Source organism: Rhincodon typus, chromosome 30 (assembly GCF_021869965.1).
Source record: "Rhincodon typus isolate 14 chromosome 30, sRhiTyp1.1, whole genome shotgun sequence".
Taxonomy (NCBI): Eukaryota; Metazoa; Chordata; class Chondrichthyes; order Orectolobiformes; family Rhincodontidae; genus Rhincodon; species Rhincodon typus.
Window position 1 is genome coordinate 27,133,178 of NC_063361.1, and position 19,560 is coordinate 27,152,737.

Genomic DNA, 19,560 nt, shown 5'->3' on the forward strand with positions numbered 1-19,560 from the left:
TACACAACATGAAATGTCGCGGACACTGATTCACAACACATTTTAAAGCATTACATATAAACGAATTATCCAAACTTTGTTTTGAGAAATGGTAAAAACTGACGGTAATTGGAATGGACTACAATTTCCTATTGCTAGGTGAAAGCCACTGATTTAAAATCAGCCAATATAAATAATATTATACAGAATGAATGATTTTAAGTTTTTAAATCAGAATTAAATATACACTGTAGAAATCCAGCAGCCAGAAACTTTCTATGTCAAACATATTTTCATAACAATAAAATACTATCACACTAATGACAATGGAAGTCAAAGGCTCAAAAGTTATTAACTAAAAGCTGTCCAAGTACAATTAAACTCTCCAAAACATGGCACTTCATTATCTCACCAAATAGATGCTGCATGAGAAGACACTTTCTATCCTACCATATTCACCATCAGAAAATTTTTCTTTAAAGAACCTTCTGTTTTATCATTGGTAACAGACTTTAACACACAAATAACATTTCGTATTAGATTTTAGTTTAAAAAAAAGACCAAATTATCTGTACCTGTGGGATCTCAAAAAAACCAACTCATCTTGGATCCCTCACATATACAGAAATATTTAACAAATGTTTGAGTCCCATATGCTAAGAGGTTTAGCAGATTCAGGAAAAAAAGTCAAAATCTCACAGCACAGCAGCCTTGCAAAACACATTGTTAACATCCCCTAACCCTACATGCTATAATAGAGAAAAGCTCACTGATATTTACAAACTGGTTGGAGCAGGAGGTTCAAAGGAGTATGACGAGCCATATACATCAATTCACAGCTCACAGATAGCAAAATTTTAAGATTGTCTCAAAGATTTTGTCAGAATAAACTTGCTGCATTGCTGATTGTGTCTGGGCTCCATCATAATGGTTTTTTAAAAAAAAGTCAGACTAAGCAGTGCAAGTGAAACAGTGAATATTTCTTTCCTCCACCCAAAATTAAAATTTGTAAAGGGAGCTTCCATTGTGAAACATCACTTAATCGCAGAGTTCAAAGATGTCCATCGATGATTCCAAAGCAAACTGTTGATATTATGAGTGGCACCTGCAAAAGCCTCTGATCCATAGAACTAAAATGGAACTGTCTGCCAAATCGCCAGAGATTGAAAACATAATTATGTCCAAAGAGAAACCGCCCAGTGAATACTAGTTTGTTTCAACACCTTCTAGCACAATTGACACCGATTCAATTAACGAATTGATTTCCCACTGTTGTGTGGTTACGGCTATTAATTCTGATCTTGTGCACTTTATATTGAACACTCCTTGCGGTACTGGAAGCAGCGATATGGTTTCGTTCTCAGACCAACAGCTTTCCAATTTTCCAGCTTGGCATTTTCTCAGCACACTATACTCAGACTTGTGGGAAGGTAATGGAAGTCTTCTTAGTCAAACTTTGACAAAGTCCACAGAAACCTTTAGACAACCAAAGGTGGGCAGAAGCAGTAGGTTTGCAAAGTGAGCAGATGTGACAATGTCAATATGTTATAAAATGGAAGAATGCTTTTATCACACATTGTTAGAGATAATGTGTTCATAGTAGATTTTGCGGTCTTCTTGCCAAGTAGATCAGCCAAGTTAATTGGGCCCAGTTATTTGCTGGGTCTTTTCATTTAAAACTCTGATGTTGTATCTAAAGATCTGGTCACCACATGCACTTTTGAAAGGACAAACCCAGTTTAGAAGGTCAAAGTCCAAATCAAGTTATCTTCTTTACACATTTTTTCAGATGCAACAAATTACATGAAAAACAAATCATTGCAACACGTAACAAATTACAAATGCCTGTTAAGCAAGAAGTCTCACCGTCAGTGTGCTGTTTACCAGTTTTACAAGCATGGATCGATATTGTTTGTTTCTATAGTTGCTGATCTCTCCAAACTTCTACTCAAATAGTCAGTATGGGAGCTGGAGTGGCAGGGGCAAGGGAGAGATGCTATGACCATGTGAATTTGGGCAACCAAACAGCAACGAATCATTAATTTAGTAACTTGAGACATTGTCACTGCGCCTTATTTTATTTTCTTGGACAAGGCAGATTCTTTAATAACTTCACTAGTGATAGGTGATTTTACCTTCTTGTATGTTAACCATCAAAATGTTCAGTACCAAAATGCTTTACAACTCTTACCCATGTAATCACACTTTTACATGATTTCTTTTGCTATTCATGTCCTTTGAAATAGATTGATTGATGCTTCTGAATTCATTAACTGAAATCTTTTTACTCTGGAATTAAAACGTAAAGGGCTAAAATAGACACAAAGTGCTGGAAATATATAGCAACTCCATCAGCAATTAAAGTAAAAAGATTACTATTTCCAGTTGAAAACCTTCATCAAATTTCTACCACCTTATATTATTCAACATTTCTCCAAGGTTCAAATATTTAATTGAAACAAAGCTAGTCAGAAAATATGTGTGTCCAATCTGCATTATCTCAATCAGTCCTCATTAAAGCACACAAGTAACCAGAAATTAAGCAGGTACATCAATTTATGCAAATTAATGCCTTTCAAAAGCTATATGTAAGCTATAGATCCATACACAAGTTCTGTAAAGCTACTGTGTAATAACTGACCTAAAAACTAATTTTTAAAGTCTTACACCTGCACACAGCATCAGCAGAAATCTTCAGTTAAAAAATCTTTTAAACTTGAAAGCATGCTAGTATATTTCTAAAATACATCCTTTTACAAACTCACACATACAAGTAACTTTAAGGTGTCGGTAACAATTCTACTAGCGCAAACAAATCTTTTATTTGGTTGCTCTCCAAAACTAATCCATAAACATCAGCTCATGCAATCATGAATCAAAGTAACTACAGATAACAATGTGGAGCTGGCAGAGCACAGCAGGCCAGCCAGCAGAGGAACAGGAAAGTTGACGTTTCAGGTCGGGACCCTTCTTCAGTAATGAAGGGTCCCGACCCAAAATGTCAACTTTCCTGCTCCTCCAGCCTCCAGCTTCACACTGTTTTATCTCTGACTCCAACATCAGCAGTTCTTATTATCACAGACAGTCCCTTATCATTGCCCCTCTAAATTGATAATGAATATGAGCTAGGTGGAATCAGCTTTACTCAAAATCAACCCCAACAGGACAACCAACATTGAGAAGTCAGCATTCTACAAAGTAAAAGGCTATGTATAGTGCTAACAAAACTTCAAACGCAAGAATATTCTATTCTGTAGCATACAATGGTAAATACATTTTAATGGAGAAAAGTAAAAAAAAAGGGTCTGTACCAAATCTGGATTGATTGTTCTCTAGATACAAGCTTCAGCAACTCCAATCCAATACTAATACAATGCTCAATTTATAACACACAACAAATTAAAAAAAAGGCCAAACACAGCATCATACACCAAATTAAAACTCTAGGCTGACCAAAACAAAAACTTCATAAGGAGACGAAATTAACCTCCATTACTTTTACATCCTGAAACCTTCCAACGTTATAATAAAAACCAATTCAACAAAATAACTTATAAAAATAACAAGCCCACATTCTATTTTGCTAACACAGGCACCACTGTACTAAATTAAGCACACTTGCCAAACGTGGCCGCGGCCTGGACCCAAAGCCCGGTCACTGGCCGCGGGCTGGTCCTAAACCCGGTCACTGACCACGAGCTGGACCCAAAGTCCGGTGAGTGACCACGGGCTGGCCCTAAAGCCAGTCACTGACCACGGGGCTGGACCCAAAGCCCGGTGAACGACCACTGGCTGGCCCTAAACCCGGTCACTAACCACAGGCTGGTCCAAAGCCGGGTGAGTGACGACAGGCTGCAGCCCTCTTCCTCAGCGGCCAGGCTTGCTCCACAGATCCAGGCCCTATTCTCTTACCGCCGCACAGAGACTAAGAGTACACTCACACACTCAGACTCGGCCTCACGAGCCTGGACGCCGGATAAATCCAGGATGCAGGTGACCGAAGGACCTGCTTCCACCTCCGACCGGGGCACATCCTCATCTTCTTCGTCGGTGTCCTGAGAGGCGCGTCGCCGCCGCCTGTCCGCCATCTTCCCCTATGGAGGCAACCGGAAGGTCCGTTTTCGCAATGCATGCCGGGGGCTGTAGGCAGGAAGTCCGTGTCAAGTCGGTAGGACTACAGGTCCCGGCAATCCTAAGCATAGATTCGACGGGACAATTTGTTCCTACAACACTGGGTGTGGTCAGACCATAAAAACTACAACTCCCAGAATGCCCTGCCAGCACGTATGTTACCGCCCACTGGCCAGAGCATCCTGGGAATTCTAGGTTCGACAAAGTTTCAGCAGTGTGGTTTTCATTCTCTTATCTAAGGGCTGATGTACTTTTCCTTTAAAGATTTCATAGAAGGACTTGCTGAGTTGCCCTAGTGCCATTGAACAAAAAAAAGCATGAATCCACCCTTGGTTGACTGTCTAAATTGAGTTTGCACATTGTTCCCGTTGGTTTCCTCCCACAGTCCAAAGATGTGCAGGTCAGGTGGATTGACTATGGGAAATGCAGAGTTACAGGATAGGGTAGGGGGCTAGGTTGTTGTGGAATCAATGGACTGAATGGCCTGCTTCCGCACTGCAGGGATTCCATGATTCTAAAATGGGACCCAACTCAAAGAAAAGCCATGCCATTGTTTAGAAGAAATTTACACAATTAGACAGAGCTAGTAGGAACTGCCAATGCTGGAGAATCTGAGATAACAAGGTGTAGAGCTGGATGAACACAGCAGGCCAAGCAGCATCAGAGGAGCAGGAAAAAGGGTCTAAACCTGAAATGTCAGCTTTCCTGCTCCTCGGCCTGTTGTGTTCATTCAGCTCTACACCTTGTTATCTACAATTAGACAGTTCCATTCTGTGATATCCACTGGATGTCGAGCATGTTGCCCCATCATTCACAGAATGGTTACAGTGGAGAAATGTAAGTCATTGATAAGACCACAGCTGAGTATTATTTACAATTCTAAGCACTTTGCTCTACAAATGATGGAAACATAGAAGAGGTTTACAAATATGATTCCAGGGAGGAGACACTTCAGTCAAACATGGAAAATGTGGAACTTTTCTTTTGGAGAGAAGATATGATAGAATTTTTCCAAATCTGGGCAATAACAATGTTGACACAAAATTGGTCGAGAAACACTGAGTAATGGGCAATGGATATTTTTCAGGCTGGGAAGATTTGAAATGCAATACACCAGGAGTCTGTGTTTGAACCCCATCTGGCATGTTTAACCTTTCTCCAGGGACAATAAGGCATATGCAGGGCCATGGAAGACTCTAATCACCACTGCTAAGGGCAAAATCATTTTTAAAAATAATCTTGTAAATAATTTCTGAATTGTGAGTTGCAATTTTTTTTCCATTCACAGGATGGGGGCGTCGCTGGCTAGGCCAGCATTTATTGCCCATCCCTACTTAGCCAGAGGGCAGTTATGAGTCAACCACATTGCTATTGTCTGGAGTCACACATAGGCCAGACCAGGTAAGGTAGAAATTAAGATTTGCCAACAACATTTCATAAGACAGAATATTGCTTTAAAGATAGTGCAAGCGAGTTCAGGACCACCTTATCCATGAAGTGGAAAAAACAACCAGATTGGTGTTCAGATTTTGGTTTGGTTTGGATAAGGGTTGGAAACATGGATGAACAGTTTCCACAATCGTATTTTCTGGTAAGTTGGTGCCAGCAGCTGATAAATACTTATTAACAAACCAACTCACACTGGCATTTCTATCTGTGCACAGGAGGATTCAAGGTGCAGCATCTTTTAAGAATAAGAAAAATCCCCATCAAGTAACACAGCAGTATTAGTCATTTTCAATCAACATATTCAGACAATTTAAAGTTTTTGAGAAGATTTGTAGCTCGGGTTGTGGATGAGGCTGTAGGTGTGGTTGCCAAGTCGGCGTGTTTGATTGCAGACGTTTTGTCACCCGTTAGTTAACATCATCTGTGCGCCTCCAGTGAAGCACTGGTGTTCTGTCCCGCTTGTTATTTATATGCCTCAGTTTGCTGGGATTGTTGGCATCGCTTCCAGTTCTGTTTTTCAGTGGTTTGTATTTGGGGTCCAGTTCAATGTGTTTGTTGATGGAGTTCCGGAATTCCCTGGCATGTCTCTGTTTGGTTTGTGCTAGTATGGATGTGTTGTCCCAGTCGAATTTGTGTCCTTCTTTGTCCGTGTGTATTGAGACCAGTGAGAATTGGTTGTGTCGCTTGGTGACTAGTTGGTGTTCGTGTATCCTTATTGTTAGTTTTCTTCCAGTTTGGCTGATGTGATGTTTCTCACAGTCCTTGCATGGTATTTTGTATATTACGTTAGTTTTATTGGTTGTGGGTATGGGATCCTTCATGTTTGGCAGTAGCTGTCACAGGGTGATTGTTGGTTTTTGGGCTGATACCTAGGGATCTGAGTAGTCTTTTGGTCATCTCCGATATGTCTCTGATGTACGGTAGGGTGACTAATGTGTCTGGCCATGTTGTGGTCTGTCATGGAGGTAACGGCAGATTGTGCTTTTTGGGTATCCAAATGTTGTTTGGTTAAACAATATTGCAAGAGTCTTGTGGATTAGTGGTAATGTAGGTTAGGAGGCCTGGGTTCAGGTCCCATCTGCTCCATAGCTGTGAAATAACATGTCTGAACAAGTTGTTTAAAATAACTATAAAGGGGCTGGAAGGGTTCAAATATGTGAATCAGTTAGTTACACTAACTGGGAAAATTTTTAAACACATTATCCACTGGCAATTTGATAATAATCTAATTGTACCTGTGTCAGAAACTGACAGAGCAGGAAATTTATTCTGACTTTTGGGCAGCTGCATGGGTTTCTGTCTGGCTTTCAGTTCCAATATTTTGTTAAAAGATATTTTTGTTGCACCCAACCCTTCCCAAATTTTGCTGGATGACCAGACAGTGGTGGCACCAGAGCTGATTGGAATGGAAGCCTAGAGAGCCTGGTCAAATCCCAGAAGAGGATGAGAACCCACAAACTTTTCTTCAAAGACCTGAATGCCAACAGCTACATCAAGATTAACTGACTAAAAACCATCACCATTATGGAAGTGCTGTATACTGGAGTGGCAATGGAAACAAAAGAGAATAAACATTAAAATAAATAAATATTACTAGAAGCAATCTTTGATTTTCCACAGCTTTACCAAGAGAAAGCTAAGTCAATGTGACTTTCCCTCAATGCAGTAATATGTTAACTATTATAAATGGATCTCCAGTTTCTGGAATTTTGAGAACTTCAATCTCATGGTGAAAATCTTGGTACGTGATCTGAAAGCATGAAGCCCAGGTAATGAGTGTGTGACAGACATAGAAAATGTAACGCATTCTAAGAAGTAAGTCAATTGTATTTGAAAACTTAAAGTACAAGGAATTTGGTTAATTCAGTAAATCAGTTTATCAGAAAGGACCCCTAGCCTTTTACCACTCATTTTTTAGTCAATTTATTGACAAAAGAAAATGCATCATTGGAGTCAATAATTCTATTACTCTCACAATGATAACAGGATACAACAATATACACCACAAACACACTTTGAGCTGTAACCAGCCCTTTCACTGTCGTAAATAGTAGTTTCAGAGACAGCAACATGAAACCACCTGCAAGTTAATTTCAGACAGTTGAACACCACTAGGAGATCTAATTGACTAAAACTCATTCTGTGTAAGAAACTAACCGCAGCAAATACATCATGCAGCTGCAGACATGTAGCATGAGTTTGATGCAGTGTTTGCAATGACTTTGATTTAATAAAATGGACGAAGTTGCTTCACAGGAGCATTATAATTTGTACTTATAAAGCCTCTTTGACATAATAAAGCAGACAAAGATGCTTCATGGGTGCCATAAAAAATGTGATACTGAACACATAAGGAGATAAGAACATATGACATAGGCCAAGAGTGGACTAAATGAGTTCCACAATTCAATACAATCACAACTGATCTTCTGCCTCAAACTTCAGTTTTCCAACTGCTCCCAATGTCCCTCGATTCCCTCGAGAAACCAAAAACACGATCACTAACAAGAAAATTTGAACCAGGAATGGGCCACACAGCCTCTCAAGCTTGCTCTGCAAGGTCATGGCTGATTTGATTACTATACATTCCTCCTACCGATGATAACTGCTTGTCTCCTTGCTTACCAAAAAATCGTTCCACCTCTGCCTTAAAAATATTCAGAGACTCAGCTTCCACTGGCTTTTCAGGATGAGAGTTCCAAAGACTCACAAACTTGTGAGGAAAAAAAAATTCATCATCCCTGCCATAAATGGGTGACCCTAATTCTAAATTATTCCATAATAGGAAACTTCCTGTCAAGTACCAATCTTATATATTTCAGTCAAGCTGCTTCTTACTCTTCTAAACCTTTAGTGGATTCCAGCCTACCCTGTCCATTTTTTTCTTACAAGTTAACCCACCCATTCCACATATTAGTTTACTAGACCTTCAAGTAAACCTTCCCCAAACCTCTTCCAACACACTTAACATATTTTCTTAAATAAGGAGACCAATACTGTGCGCTGTACTGTATCCCAGATTTGATCTCACCAATGCTTTGTATAAATGAAGCATAACCTCCCTACTTTTGAATTAAATTCCCCTTAAAAAAGCACTATAATATTCCATAAATGTTCCTAATTACTTGCTATACCTACATACTAACCTTTAGCAATTCATGAGGTAGGCCATTCAGATTCTTCTGCGTCTCAGAGCTTGGTAAACTCTCACCAATTAGATTACATGCCTTTTTTCCTTCCTGCCAAAATGGACAATTTCATATTTTTCTGCATTATGTTCCATTTGCTAGATCTTTGCCCACTCTGTCTCCCTGTGTGGCTTCCTTAGGTCCACTTCACAACTTCCTTTCCTACCTATCCTTGTGTCAGCAAAAAATGTAGCAATGATACCTTTGAGTACCTTCATCTAAGTTACATACGTAAATCGTTAAAAGGCAGAGGTACTAGCTCTGGTCCCTGTGGCACATTGCTCATAACATCTTGCCAACCAGTAAAATCTGTCCATCCCAGCCTTCAATATAATCATTAACGGATCATCCACAACCGTTTGGGGAAGACAATTCCAAAGCCTCACACTGAAGAAATTTCTCGTCATCTTAGCCTATGCAATTGACCCCTTGACTGGGGACTGTTCCCTATCCTGTATTCTGGATTCAAGTTCAGACAATAATATCTCAGTATTTAATACAAAAACAGAAAAGACTGGAGAAACTCAGCAGGTCTGACAGCGTTTGTGGAGTGAGAAACAAAGTTAACATTTTGAGTTCAATATGACATCTTCAGAACAATTCTGCCCTACTAATTACATCCTCCAAAAAATGAGGGCCAATGACCAAAAGCTCAGTCATAGAGGTAGATTTTGAGGAGCTTCTTGATGGAAGTAGACAAGGTCAGAAATCACACGACACCAGGTTATAGTCCAACAGGTTACATTTGAAAACACAAGCTTTCGGAGTGTAGCCCCTTCGTCAGGTGAAGTGAGAAAGGAGAACACAGAACACAGAATTTATAAGTAAAAGATCGAAGGATCACACAACTGATGAGGATGTATTAAACAAACCTAAGATGCTGTTAAATCTTTAACCAGTCAGAAGGTTAATATGTATATATGAATCCCCAAATTTCTTTCAAGTCACTGCCCTGAAAGAACTAAATGTTTTGTTGGTGTAAAGAGGTGACATTTTAGGTCAGACAATGCATGTTAGGTGTGAGGCCTTGTTTAGAATCGGTTTGTGTTTTAGTTTGGAGTCAGAGTGGTTTTATTTCTAAAGTAGAACTTTATAAAACACCACATTAACTGACTGTACATAAATTATGTGCTTTTTGAACAACATAGAATGTATCTGCAAATACAAATTCAACCCATAGATTTATTTGTGTGTGCGTGTGAGAGAGAGAGAGAAAGTGTCTGTGTGTGTTGGTGAGGGAGAGACAGAGTATGTGTGTGTGTGTGTGAGGGAGAGTGAGAGTATGTGTGCTTGAGAGACTGTGTGTATGAGAGAGGATCTGTGTGAGAGTGTGTGTGTTTGTGTGTGTATAGTGTTGGTGGGGTCACCTGTAGTGCAACATGAACCCAAGATGCTAGTTGGGGCCATCCTCATGAGTACCGACCTTGGCTATCAGCTTCTGCTCATCAACCCTGCGTTGTCGAGTATCCCAGAGTCTGCCTTGAAGATGGAGGTACAGACATGACAGGTTTAAGGAGGGAATTCTGGAATTTATCACTTTGATAACTGAAGTCATGGCCACCAATGGTGCAGCAATTAAATCAGGTATGGTCAAAATAATTAGAAGAGCTGATACTGAGAATTGCAGATCAGAGATAGGGAGAGGTTATGTCGTTTGGACGCAAAGGTCAGTGAGATTCTACATTACTAACAATTGGATTTTTGGTAGGACCAGGTGTGTTCATTTCACAGTTCCAGTATGATTAGGTCTCAGCTTTCTCTTGATGGAGCAAAAACGGTCAAAGACAAATGAGAAGTACTAATGACGCACTTGCCAATTTATTCAAAAGCATTTTAATCACTAGTAGCTATTTTTAATTTTGCAACTCAAAATAAATGCATCTGCGAGAAGATTAGAAATGAAATTATGTGACATTTCTCACCATAGTGAACTAATGGCTGCAAAAATGCAGTTTTGGAAAGTTCTGTTGCCAACATTTTATTGTAGAATGGAGAAAACAGAAATAGGATACTGAGTTGGATGGTCAGCCATGATCATATTGAATGACAGAGCAGGTTCAAAGGATTGAGTAGCCTTTATGCTATGGTTCTCCTCCCTTTCATGAACTATTCCTGTTCAATTATGCCATTGCAGAATTTGGTACTGGAATGGCAAAGCGACTACAGCAATGGAATTAGGATGTTGCCAGATGGGGACAGTTAGGTGTCACTGTCATGGACATTGCAACCTATCTCATGTTGTAAATGATGTTTCTGAGCAGCACCATAGCAATAGGAGAAGCCTGCAGCAGTGACTGGCTCAGATTTTAAACATCTGCGAGTCACAGAGATGTACAGCACGGAAACAGATGCTTTGGTCAAACTCATCCATGCCGACCAGATATCCTAAATTAATCCAGTCCCATTTGCTAGGATTTGGCCCATATATCTCTAAACCCTTCCTATTCATATACCTATCTAGATGCCTTTTAAATGTTGTAACTGTACCAGCCTCCACCATTTACTCTGGCAGCTCATTCCATACACACACCACCCTCTGCGTAAAAAAGTTGGCCCTTAAGTCCCTTTTAAATCTTTCCCCCTCACGTTAAATCTATGCCCTCTAGATTTGGACTTCCCTCCCTGGAGAAAAGACCTTGACTATTCACCCTATCCATGCCCTTTATGATTTTATAAACCTCTATAAGGTCACCCCTCAGCTTCAGACTCTCCAGGGAAAATAGCCCCAATCTATTGAGTTTCTCCCTATAGCTCAACCCCTCCAACCCTGGCAACATCCTTGTAAATCTTTTCTGAACCCTTTCAAGTTTCTCAACATCTTTCCTATAGCAGGGAGACCAGAATTGAACACAGTATTCCAAAAGTGGCCTACCAATGTCCTGTACAGCTGCAACATGACCTCTCAACTCCTATACTCAATGCACTGATTAATATACCATATGCCTTCTTTACCGCCCTGTCTATCTGCGACTCGACTTTCAAGGAACTATGAATCTACACTCCAAAGTCTCTTTATTCAGTAACACTGCCCAAGACCTTACCATTAAGTGTATAAGCCCTGCCCTGATTTGCCCCACCAAAAGGTAGCACCTCACATTCATCTAAATTAAACTCCACTTGCCACTCCTCAGCCCATTGACCCATCTGATTAAGGTCCTGTTGAACTCTGAGGTTGGGGGAAAGCAAATAACTGAATAGATAGCTGAAAATGCAACTTGTTGTAAGTCAGCCTAAGTGTAATTCAATGCATCAGTCACAACTATAGCAGAAGCAGCAACCGAATGCATCAGTCTCAGAAATCAGCAAAGGTCAGTGACCGAATGCATCAGCCTGAGACGGCAGTGAATGAATTTACCAGCTGGAGACTGCAGCAAGGGCAATGAATGCATATGCCGGCCTTGTACTGTTGTAGAGACACAGAGGGAATATATGAGCCCAAGACTGCAGCAAGGGACACAGTGAATAAATCAGCAGTGGAAACTCAAAGAAACCTTGTTCATGCAACTAAGTTGGAATTTTGCCAAAATAATAATGGCAAATCAGGGAACTCTTCAAGGAACCTTTATTTTCAAGGTTGACAAATTTATCTGATTATGTCATTCGCACTAATATAATAACATAATTAAATTACTTCTGCTTTTTTGAATTTCAACATTTTCCCCAGCAAACTGAATAAATCGTAACGCTGCTTTGGAATATTATGGTGCATTGCATCACATTGAATGAACATATCACTCTCAAGATGACAATAGGTTTGAAGAGAATATAAGATTGAGACAGCTGTAGGGACACTGTGAACATACATTGTCAGTTTCAGACAGTAGCAAGGACAATGATAAATAGATCAGACTCATACGATAGCAACAGCATTGTAGAAATCAGTCTGAAACTGCAGCAGGGACACCGAGTGAATACATTAGCCCAAGACTGCACCAAGGACGTTGAATGAATCTATCAACCTCAGATTCAGCAAGGCAAATGACTGATTGTATCAGCTTCAGACTACAGTAGGGATACTGCATCAATCAACCTGATATTGCAGAAGGGACACTGTACAGACCACCCTCAGACTCTAACAGGGACATTATGGCTGAACATTGAACTATAAAAGGGGAAACAGATCACACAAAGACTATGTCCCAGACAGGAAGTGACTCAATCACTCCAGACAGGGAGCAAGTCTATAACTGTGTCAGGGACAGGATATGTCCTCTCACTCAGACTATGGACAGGAAAGGGGTAGCAAGAACTGCAGCTGCTGGAGTCAGACACATCACAGTGTGCAGCTGGAGGAAAAGAAGGGTCCTGACCTGAAATGTCAACATTCCTGCTCCTCTAATGCTGCCTGGACAGGAAAGGGGTCTCTTGTTCTGTATTGAGGTCTCCCACTTGTACTGGACAAGTGGTGTCACATTCTACTGTGAACACTATTGTGAACAAGTTGAGTGCCTCTCACTCACACTCTTTTCAAAAAAGGTGTCTCTCACTTATGAGCAGTGCACAAGGGCCCCTCACCGTTCTGAACTGGGAGTGAATGCAACTCATTGTTAAGATAAGGCAATGTGTGAGAGCGTTCCTCCCTGTTCTGGACGGTAAGAAAGCGTGACAGTCCCTTGCTGACCTACACAGGGAATGAGTGTGAAGGTCCTGCATTGTCCTGGACAAGGAGTGAGTGTGAGGGACCCTCGCTGTCCTGGACAGGGGGTGAATCTGAGGGACCCTTGCTGTCCTGGACAGGGAGTGAGTGTGCAGGACCCTTCCTGAGTGTGTGTTCCTTGCTGTCCTGAACGGTGAGAAAGCGGCAGGGTCCATTGCTGTCCTGGACAGGGAGTGAGTATAAGGGTTCCTCACTGTTCTGGACAGGAAGTGGGAGGGGAGGGTCCCTCCCTGTTCTGGGCAGAATGTGTGTGTGTGTTCCTCACTGTCCTGAATGGTGAGTGTGAGGGTCCCTCGTTGTCCTGGTCAGGCAGTGAGTGAGTGTATTCCTCCATCTTCTGGATAGGCAGTGATGATGAGTGTCCCCCCACTCTCCTGAATGAGGTGGGGAAAGAGGGTGACAGTGTGTCTTGCATTCTCCTGCTCACGGTGAGGGTCTCCCGCTGTTTTGGAGATGGAGTGAGTGTGAATGTTCCTCCCTGTTCTGTACAGGGAATGATGATGTGTCCTCCCCTACTCTCTTGGTCAGAGAGCGCGAGTGAGTGATGGAGAGTGAGGGTCCTGCCCCTCTGTTGCACAGGGAGTATGTGTACGTGGCCCTCATGGTGATTTCTGAAGAAGGGTCTAGGCCCGAAACGTCAGCCTTCCTGCTCCTCTGATGCTGCTTGGCCTGCAGTGTTCATCCAGCTGTACACCTTGTTACCTCATGGAGGATGGATGGTCATTGAGGAGAGTCACTTCCTCCCACGTGGTCGGTGCGTGCGGGTGACGCTGGGAGAGGGCGGCGCCTGCGCGATGCCGGGGCCTGGCGGTGTGGGGGAGGGGGGTGTGTGTGGGGATGGGGGAAGGGAAGGGAAGGGACGGGGGGGACACGGGGGAAAAAAAACAAACCGGGAGGGCAGGGAGAGGGAGGGTCCGGGCTAGAACCAGCACAGACACCGCTGAATGAATGATACCCATTAACAATAAAAGAAAAGACACTGAACTAAAGCGGCCGGCCCGCAGTATCCGAGCCGCGCCCGGGCTCCCAGCTTCTTGCGAGGGGAGATCGGCCGCCGAAGGAAAGCAGCCGCCCGCCGGGCACGGACCGAGCCCCCGCTAGGTCCGGGCGGCAGCCGGCTGGCCCCCCGGCAGGTCATGACCATGAAGCCGGGTTTACTGAAGCAGCCGGGCGGGGTGGCGCAGACCGAGAAGCGGGCGGCGGCGGCGGATTACTCTGCGGCGGCGACCAAGGAGCTCGGCGGCGAAGCGGGAGGAGAGGCGCTCGGCTGCGACGGGGATACACCTCCTCCCAAAGGCGGCCGAGGCAGGATGAACGGCGGCGACACTAAAGCGGTCAAAGGGAGCCGAGGGGCTGGAGCGGGGGTGGCCTGGGGCCGAGGAGGTACAGCCTTGGTCCCCGCCGGAGACAGTGTGGGCCGCGGCGGCGGAGGAGGAGGAGGTGGTGGTAGTGGGGGGCCCGGCGATGGCACCGCGCCTTTGCCCGGCCTGGAGGCCTTGCATTGGGGCAAAGTGAAGAAACAACAGCAGCAGATCCAGCAGCCGCCATCGTCTCAGCCTCAAGGCCCGGGCCCCACACAGAGCGCCCGCCTCAAACAGATCGTCCTCCTGCAACTCGACCTGATCGAGCAGCAACAACAGCAGCTCCAACTGAAGGAGAGGGAGATCGACGAGCTGAAGGCCGAGAAAGAGACGGTGAGGAGAGGAAGGGAAGGGATGGGGGAAGAAATAAAGAAGAGAAAACGAAAATAAAATGGCGGAGGCGCATTAAAATGCCCGGTGATAACAATGACGGGCGGTTCGGTGCCGGGGCTTCGGGCCACCATCTTAGAGCGTGTAAGATGGCGGCCGGCCCTGGCTGCCGCAGGGCTCGCCGGGATTTGTAGTCTTCAGGCCGCTTCGCCGGCGTTGGGTGATGACTGTCCGACGTCACAGCCAAGACTACATCTCCCAAGCTGACAGGGGTCCCAGCCCGCAGACCGAGCGACACACTGGACGGTCAGTCTGTCGCGCGTCAATGACGTCACCAGCCCTCTGCCTTCCTGCTTGGCCTATAATTTAAAGTCTTTGGGGGAAAGAGAGCTCCAATTCTTTCTTTTAGACCTAGATGAAAGGGCGGCTTCAGATGCTACATTTCTGCACATATGTTTCTCTCTATAGATCTTAATTAGCACTACCCATGGTGCTTTTCAGTATTTTTGCCATTTACAGAGATGCCTCATATGTACAAGTATGTTGCCTTCACTGTTGTGTTTGAAAATTGAACAATACTGATTGATTTGTGTTCCAGTCATCCATAAACATGGAACACTCTTTCATTGTATTGCCTATCTTGCAATAGAGTATTTGGAGTGATCTAGTGCACCAGACCTGGCCACATTTATATCTAAGGAATAAATATGGGTACAAGTACAGTGTGTTGTCAGCTGTGTAATTTATCACAATGCTAATGTGTTCACTGAGTGTAAGTCTTATTTTAGCAAATTGTCATTTTATATTAAAAAAAATTGTTCTTACAATGTAATATTAGTCCTTCATACCTTTCACTCAAATGTCAACCTTGTGTTAATACCATTTTCGGTTTCATTTCAATTAGATCCCAGTAGATCTGTGCAAGCAGTTCCTTAGAAGTCTGCTTTGTGCTCAAAAATGTCAATAATGGGTGTTATCTAATGGTGTAGCAGTTTTTTTTTAAACTAAAGAAGATTGCATTTGTGGTAAATTGTTAATCCTAAATTCTGAGAATTCTTAGTAATTCCGCATCCAAGGCCTTTCTCGAAGCCTTTCATTAGTGGCCTGAGTAGGTTTGAAACTTGTGTACTAATTATTGTAATGCACATTCATAATGGGAATGTACAGTGAACATATATTAGTATCAGCTATTTTAGAAAGTTTTGATCGTGGAGGTTAAGGTATATTGCAGACTATATTTTGGGGAATATTGGAATTAAAGTAAGTAACATGGAATTATCATAATTCATATGACAATTAGGATTTTTCTTTAAAATTGTGCATGTTATTGGGAGAATGATTCTACCTACATTATGTGATTGAACATCCATTTATTTGTCAGTTTGACAGGAGATAAAATGGACACCAAACAGAGTTGTTGGGTTAAATATTAATTTGTGTTCCAATTCAACACTGCTTAATGGGATGAAATCATTTATTTCTGCTCTTTTTTTGCAATGATTGTATATTTAAAAAGGTCTCATTCCAGTTTTTGTGTTGGTTTATAGGAGGGATGTGTTTGCACTGGAGAGAGTGAGGAGAAGTTTTACCAGGTGGTTGCCTAAGTTGGAGAGTTTTAATTATGAAGAGAGAGTGGATAGACTGGGCTTGTTTTCTTTGGTGCACAGGAGACTGAGGGGGTGACATGATTAATATTTACACAATACGAGGGCCACAGATAGAGTAGAGAGGAAGGAACCTTTCCCCTTGGTGGGGGAATAAATGTAATCCATGGGAATTACATGGAGCCGGAAGTTTAGAGTGGATGTGAGGAAATTTATTTTTACTGAATGTGGTGGGTATCTGGAGCTTACTGCGTGTAAAGGTTGTACAGGTAGAAACCCTCATTATATAAGAAGTAGGTAGGTGTGCACTCATGATGCCAAGGCACACAAGGCAATGTTGAAGTGCTGGAAAATGGGATCAGAGTAATTAGGTGGTTGTTTTTGATTGGCACAAGCTCAATGGGTTGAAGGTCTTTTTCTGTCCTGTAGACTCTTTGACTCTGAACATAGACCACAGCTCAAAAGTACTACAAATTTTGAAACTTATGCTGAAATGCACGGTAGAACCTTGAATCAAATGTGTATAATCTCCCAGCCCTTGTTGAATGCAAAATCAAACTTTAGCAAGATAACTAACATCTGCCTTCTTTTAATTATGTGCTTTTTATCCTTTTTCCAGAAAGAATACCGCATAACTATAGCATGTTAGTAGGAAAGCACACTTTTGGGAAAATCCCAGTTAGAAAGTTTATCAATTGCAGGTTCCACGTCACATGTGTTTGCTGTACTTTTTCAGTGGAGATGAAGGACTCGTGTTTGTTTAGGAGCAGAGCACTTTTCCCATGGATTAATAGTGTATTGTGTGAAAGGAAATAGTATGGTGAATATTTTGCATTTATTTACTTTTCTAAAGCTGACCATGATATACTGCAGCATTATATTTACAGGTTCTATACGAACCAGCAATACTGGTTTTCTTCAAGGTTTAAAAATTAGCAAATAAAAAGCTGTACATTGCACTTGCAATATCTCAAGAATGCAGTCCCCAGCAGCAGAAATTCAGTTTATATTGGAACTCCAGTGTTTAAAAATGGTTTGTCACTTTTCGATCATCATGCCCACGAAATAGCTAAATGCAGGTGGTGTCAGATATTACAATACTTGTAGCTGATTGCTGTATGCTAGTTGTACAAAGTTAAAAAAGATCCTATTTTTACACTAAGAGCAGTAGCAGAGGTTAGGTGATAAACAGCCGTATGGTATCTTAATCTTTGTGCAATACCGCTTCAGCTGTTAAATTTGGTTAGTAAAGATTAAAAATAACACTGACAATCTGAACTAAAGCAGAAAATCATGAATAGTCATCAAAAATAAAAAATAATTTAGGTGAAGTGTATTATCAGAATTTCCTGTCAAGTTTATACACCATGAATGGAATTTTCCAAATTATGTTGGAAATTGTAAAGTAAATTAGTAAAGTTATATGCACACATTTTTGTTAGTGGCAATCAAATGGCGACACTGTTGGTGGGAGGGTGTGAATTCAACTGTAAATGTTTACATGAGTGTTTTAGTGTTAAATGTGAATATAGGAGTTTCTCCCAGAAATATGAAATTAATGAGGTTGAATTACATCTATACTCTAGTTGCTTTATCTCTTAGCCCCATAATCCCGCTTTGCCTGAAGGCTTGATTTTGATGATATGTGCAATTCTAAGGAAGGTGTCTGGTCATATTGGAAGCTTTTGTTTTAAAATAGAAAGCACTTCAGGTCATTTTTACAAAAAAAATATTTTGTGTACAGCTTCTGGCTCGTCTTGAGCGCATGGAAAGGAGGATGCAGCTGGTGAAAAAAGAGAATGAAAAGGACAAGCACCGATTTGTTCAAACTGTGGATGAGACAGAAGAGAAGAATGCAACAGAAGTGGAGAAGATCCAGCCAGAGCATCAACAGATTACCCCTGAACAATCGCTTGTTCAGGCACAGGGCAATCGAACGGAAACTTATTCTGGGAAGGGATACAAAAGGTACTCTGTACTTCGTGGGTAAACTGCAGAATTTAGTTTAGTTTGAATCAAGGCAGTATGGAGCTGCTAGTATGTCATTTGTAGTTTGCAGCAAATAGTGGGAGTATTCCTCCTCAGGCCCTCCATCAAATTTGTAAAATAATCATGGGTTACAGGAAAGAAAACACAATGTAAACATATTGTGAAAATAACACTCCAACTTAAATGTAAAATGCCTGATTCCTCCTAACTGGTTGCAAAAAATACAGCACTTATTAACCACGACAATGGTGTAATTTCCATAAAGACAACCTGCTTTTAGACTGGAATTAGATCATTTATATTAAAGTAATTTATCCCTGTTTCAGTTGAAGAATTCCCCAAATATTTTAAGGTGAAGTATACTTGTGATGGGAGATGAAATTGAAAGGAAATAGGAAGGTCGATTTGAAAATATACCTTTTGGATCTAAAAGCCTTTGTTGGAACCTGAATTTAACATTTCCCCTTTACTCAGCAGGGGACTTTTGTGGATTTTTCTTTCAAATTGTCACATCTTAGTTTTTAATCAGGCATGAATGTAAGTTGTGTAGTCTTTTAATGTTTGACTTTGTTATTTAGTGTAGCTATTCATCCCTCTCTCCTGTGCTGGCTGGCCATAATATCTTAAGGAAAGATAAACAAATGGTCAAGGGAAAACAAAAAATCCTCATGTTGATTTCTCTACTTGCTTCAGTTAGAGTATCTCAACAGTGAAGCTGAAACTTAATCAAAATCACAGTGTGGACAGTTGTTGAATTTCACCAGGCACTAGACATTCACTGAGATAACAAGGTGTAGAGCTGGATGAACACAGGCCAAGCAGCATCAGAGGAGCAGGAAAGCTGACGTTTCGGGCCTAGACCCTTCTTCTAG

The 19,560-nt window shown here is 41.8% G+C and overlaps 2 protein-coding genes across 11 annotated transcripts in view; one reads left to right on the top strand and one right to left on the bottom strand.

Annotated features, from left to right (window-relative positions):
• Positions 1-4,111, bottom strand: part of casc3 (casc3 exon junction complex subunit) — a 28,621-nt gene extending 24,510 nt beyond the window's left edge. For 4 of the 8 annotated variants that reach the window (XM_048614505.1, XM_048614503.1, XM_048614502.1 and 1 more), the window contains exon 1: positions 3,921-4,110. In XM_048614505.1, coding sequence (XP_048470462.1) covers positions 3,921-4,067 — 147 coding nt within the window. In that variant the 5' untranslated portion in view covers positions 4,068-4,110. Of the gene's footprint in view, positions 1-3,920 lie in introns of all 8 variants that reach the window. The other 4 variants (XM_020512912.2, XM_020512911.2, XM_020512908.2 and 1 more) reach the window with 2 other exon arrangements.
• An 8,152-nt stretch (positions 4,112-12,263) lies between these two features.
• Positions 12,264-19,560, top strand: part of msl1a (MSL complex subunit 1a) — a 19,259-nt gene continuing 11,962 nt past the window's right edge. For 2 of the 3 annotated variants that reach the window (XM_020512913.2, XM_048614368.1), the window contains exons 1-2: positions 12,264-15,098; positions 18,444-18,667. In XM_020512913.2, the coding sequence (XP_020368502.1) occupies positions 14,541-15,098; positions 18,444-18,667 (782 nt within the window). In that variant the 5' untranslated portion in view covers positions 12,264-14,540. Of the gene's footprint in view, positions 15,099-15,218; positions 15,634-18,443; positions 18,668-19,560 lie in introns of those variants that run through there. The other variant, XM_020512914.2, reaches the window with a different exon arrangement.